The following is a 4,604-nucleotide window of genomic DNA, read 5'->3' as shown; positions in this document are numbered from 1 at the left end:
CACCACACCAATAGCTCTTCCTCCATCTATCACTTCTGTTACCTCTTCAAAAAGTGCCAATCTACTTTTGACAATTTCCCCTTTGGCAATCACACTGGAGTTCCAATCTCCTTTCAGGCATGTGTAAGATCCCATGCTATTATTTGATATGGAATTAGTATTCATTCTTGGGTCAAAATCCTGGAATTCTAACAATAATGGGAGGTATTCGTACACTCCAAGGACAGGAGTGGTTCAAGAAGGCAGCTTTAGGGATGGGATGGGAAACAAATGTTGGACTCTCCACCATATCCTATGTATATAAAAAAGGAATTGATGCTAGTCTTTAGATGGTGCTGCACTGGGAGTTGCGATAGATAGTAAATTGCGTCACCTCAGGCAGTCTGAACATATAAAGACGAGCTGTGAACGAGAAACTGGTAGATAAGGACGTGATTTATTTTGTGGGAGCAGCAACAGTAGAGCTAAGTGCAGAATGGCTGAGACTATGTTCTTATTTTGGGGCTCCGGTTCCCCACCCTGCTGGAGGATCATGATCGCCTTGGAAGAGAAGAAATTGCAGGGATACGAGCAGAAGTTGTTGTCTTTTGAAAAAATGGAGCATAAATCGTCCGAAATTATGGCAATTAATCCAAGGGGCCAGGTGACGGTTTGATATATCGCGCCTCCTCTTGAGAAACTTTGTTTCTTGTGACAGAAGAGTTAGCTTGTAAATTATGGGCTACAGTACAGTGTGTTCTCTTTTGTTAAAAAAATGTATTTTATGCAAAAAAAAATAACACTTTGCAAATTGCATTACAGTTGCCGTGTTTCCGCCATGGGGACACTATTTTGAATGAATCTTTTGGAGCCTGTCTGTATTTGGAGGTAAGTGGGATGGGGGTGAGGCGAAAATCTTCGAAATCGTTGCGCTCTTTTAAGGATGTTTTTTTCCACAAATGTTGAATTATTTTGCAGCTGGAGCCGAGGTATACCATTTGAAGGCAGGCTCCTTTAGCCTTACGGTTCATTTAAATGCTGCTGGCGTCTTAGTTTGTTTATGAAAAACACGGTTTTCTCTCTTGCAGAACCAGTTCAAGTCCCAAGGTACCCAACTGATTCCAGACACTGGGGATGAACAGGCTCTTGTTTATCAGAGAATGCACGAGGTCCTGACCCTGCACGAAAAACTGGGTACGATTTCCGGAGCTTGCATTGCAGTTTATTCCCGCTGTTTTGTTTTGCTTTACTCTGGTCTTAAATTTGCAGGCTAATGTTACAGAGTTACCAACTGTGCAAACTTAACAGGCACTCTTGCTAACAGCCTCTCCTGGGGTGTGGTGGGAGGGAATGTGCGGCTTTTTTTTAGCCCCCCCCCTGTTTCCTGGGGGTTGGAGCTACGAAATGATGTATCGTTAGCTCTGGCATGGAAATTGGATAGTGAGATAAACGGATTGAAGAACTGCGGACGCTGTAAATCAAACAAAACAGAAATTGCTGCAAAAGCACAGCAGGTCTGGCAGCATCTGTGGAGAGAATAAAGAAGGATTTGAGGAAGAGTCGCTGGACCTCAAATGTTAACTCTTGATTTTTCTCTCCACAGATGCTGCCAGACCAGAGGTGCCTTTGCAGCAATTTCTGGTTTTGCTAAATAAACAGAATCAGTTTCAGCGCTGACCTAAAACATTGGGTAGCGAGAACCTGCAGGAGCCATCTCTCCCTGTTAAGCTGACTCCAGGGAGAAGTGAGATAACAAGGTGTTGAGCTGGATGAACACAGCAGGCCAAGCAGCATCAGAGGAGCAGGAAGGCTGACATTTCGGGCCTAGAAATGGGGGAGGGGAAGGGGGTTCTGAAATAAATAGGGAGAGAGGGGGAGGTGGATAGAAGATGGATAGAGGAGAAGATAGGTGGAGAGGAGACAGACCGGTCAAAGAGGCGGGGATGGAGCCAGTAAAGGTGAGTGTAGGTGGGGAGGTAGGGAGGAGATAGGTTAGTCCAGGGAGGACGGACAGGTCAAGGGGCGGGATGAGGCTAGTAGGTAGGAGATGGGGGTGGGGTTTGAGGTGGGAGGAGGGAATAGGTGGGAGGAAGGACAGGTTAGGGAGGCGGGGAGAAGCTGGGTTGGTTTTGGGATGCAGTAGGGCGAGGGGAGATTTTGAAGCTTGTGAAGTCCACATTGATACCATTGGGCTGCAGGGTTCCCAAGCGGAATATGAGTTGCTGTTCCTGCAACCTTCCGGTAGCATCGTTTGTGGCACTGCAGGAGACCCAGGATGGACATGTCGTCTGCGGAATGGGAGGAGGAGTTGAAATGGTTTGCGACTGGGAGGTGCAGTTGTTTAGTGCGAACCGAGCGTAAGTGTTCTGCAAAGCGGTCCCCAAGCCTCTGCTTGGTTTCCCCGATGTAGAGGAGGCCACAAGGGGAACAGTGGATGCAGTATACCACATTAGCAGATGTGCAGGTGAACATCTGCTTGATGTGGAAAGTCTTCTTGGGGCCTGGGATGGGGGTGAGGGGGGAGGTGTAGAGGCAGGTGTAGCACTTCCTGCGGTTGCAGGGAAAAGTGCCGGGTGAGGTGGGGCTGGAGGGGAGTGTGGAGCGGACAAGGGAGTCACGGAGAGAGTGGTCCCTCCAGAAAGCAGATAAGGGTGGGGAGGGAAAAATGTCTTTGGTGGTAGGGTCGGAATGCAGATGGCGGAAGTGTCGGAGGATGATGCATTGGATCCGGAGGTTGGTAGGGTGGTACGTGAGGACGAGGGGGATTCTATTTTGGTTGTTATTGCGGGGAGGGGGTGTGAGGCATGAGCTGCGGGAAACGTGGGAGACACGGTTGAGGGCGTTCTCGACCACTGGGGCGGCGGGGGAGTTGCGGTCCTTGAAAAACGAGGACACCTGAGATGTACGGGAGTGGAATGCCTCATCCTGGGAGCAGATGCGGCGGAGGCGAAGGAATTGGGAATAGGGGATGGCATTTTTGCAGGAAGGTGGGTGGGAGGAGGTGTATTCTAGGTAGCCTCCAACCTCATCGTTCCCCCAACCCCGCACCGCCCGCTTCTGTCTCCTTCCCAAAATCCACAACCTGACTGCCCTGGTCGACCCATTGTCTCTGCCTGCTCCTGCCCCACTGAACTTATCTCCATCTATCTGGACTCCATTTTCTCCCCCTTGGTCCAGGAACTCCGTACCTACGTCCGTGACACCACCCATGCCCTCCACCTCTTCCAGAACTTCCAATTCCCCGGTCCCCAACATCTCATCTTTACCATGGACGTCCAGTCCCTCTACACCTGCACTCCCCATACAGATGGCCTAAAGGCCCTCCGCTTCTTCCTGTCCCACACGCCCGACCAGTCCCCCTCCACTGACACCCTCATCCGCTTAGCCGAACTCGTCCTCCCCCTCAACAACTTCTCTTTCAATTCCTCCCACTTCCTACAGACAAAGGGGGTGGCCATGGGTACCCGCATGGGCCCAAGCTATGCCTGCCTCTTTGTAGGTTACGTGGAACAATCCCTCTTCCGTACCTACACTGGCCCTAAACCCCACCTCTTCCTCCGTTACATTGATGACTGTATCGGTGCCGCCTCGTGCTCCCACGAGGAGCTCGAACAGTTCATCCACTTCACCAACACCTTCCACCCCAACCTTAAGTTCACCTGGACCATCTCTAATACCTTTCTGTCCTTCCTGGACCTCTCTGTCTCCATCTCCGGCAACCACCTAGAAACCGATATCTATTTCAAGCCCATCGACTCCCACAGCTACCTCGAATCCACCTCCTCCCACCCACCTTCCTGCAAAAATGCCATCCCCTATTCCCAATTCCTTCGCCTCCGCCGCATCTGCTCCCAGGATGAGGCATTCCACTCCCGTACATCTCAGATGTCCTCGTTTTTCAAGGACCGCAACTCCCCCCCCACCCCAGTGGTCGAGAACGCCCTCGACCGTGTCTCCTGCATTTCCCGCAACTCATTCCTCACACCCCCTCCCCGCAATAACAACCAAAACAGAATCCCCCTCGTCCTCACGTACCACCCCACCAACCTCCGGATCCAATGCATCATCCTCCGATACTTCTGCCATCTGCAATCTGACCCCACCACCAAAGATATTTTTCCCTCCCCACCCTTATCTGCTTTCCGGAGGGACCACTCTCTCCGTGACTCCCTTGTCCACTGCACACTCCCCTCCAGCCCCACCACCCCCGGCACTTTTCCCTGCAACTACAGGAAGTGCTACACCTGCCCCTACACCTCCCCGCTATCCCAGGCCCCAAGAAGACTTTCCACATCAAGCAGATGTTCACCTGCACATCTGCTAATGTGGTATACTGCATCCACTGTTCCCCTTGTGGCCTCCTCTCCATCGAGGAAACCAAGCGGAGGCTTGGGGACCGCTTTGCAGAACACTTACGCTCGGTTCACACTAAACAACTGCACCTCCCATTCGCGAACCATTTCAACTCCTCCTCCCATTCCGCAGACGACATGTCCATCCTGGGTCTCCTGCAGTGCCACAACGATGCTACCGGAAGGTTGCAGGAACAGCAACTCATATTCCGCTTGGGAACCCTGCAGCCCAATGGTATCAATGTGGACTTCACAAGCTTCAAAATCTCCCCA

The 4,604-nt window shown here is 51.4% G+C and overlaps 1 protein-coding gene across 1 annotated transcript in view; it reads left to right on the top strand.

Annotated features, from left to right (window-relative positions):
* Nucleotides 1-366: 366 nt before the first annotated feature.
* Nucleotides 367-4,604, top strand: part of LOC109916471 (glutathione S-transferase A-like) — a 13,770-nt gene continuing 9,532 nt past the window's right edge. Inside the window, exons 1-3 of the mRNA XM_048605574.1 lie at nt 367-643; nt 802-867; nt 1,068-1,199. Coding sequence (XP_048461531.1) covers nt 476-643; nt 802-867; nt 1,068-1,199 — 366 coding nt within the window. The 5' untranslated portion in view covers nt 367-475. The remainder of the gene's footprint in view (nt 644-801; nt 868-1,067; nt 1,200-4,604) is intronic.

The sequence above is a fragment of the Rhincodon typus genome, chromosome 15, assembly GCF_021869965.1.
Source record: "Rhincodon typus isolate 14 chromosome 15, sRhiTyp1.1, whole genome shotgun sequence".
Taxonomy (NCBI): Eukaryota; Metazoa; Chordata; class Chondrichthyes; order Orectolobiformes; family Rhincodontidae; genus Rhincodon; species Rhincodon typus.
This window is presented reverse-complemented; position numbering and strand designations above follow the sequence as displayed.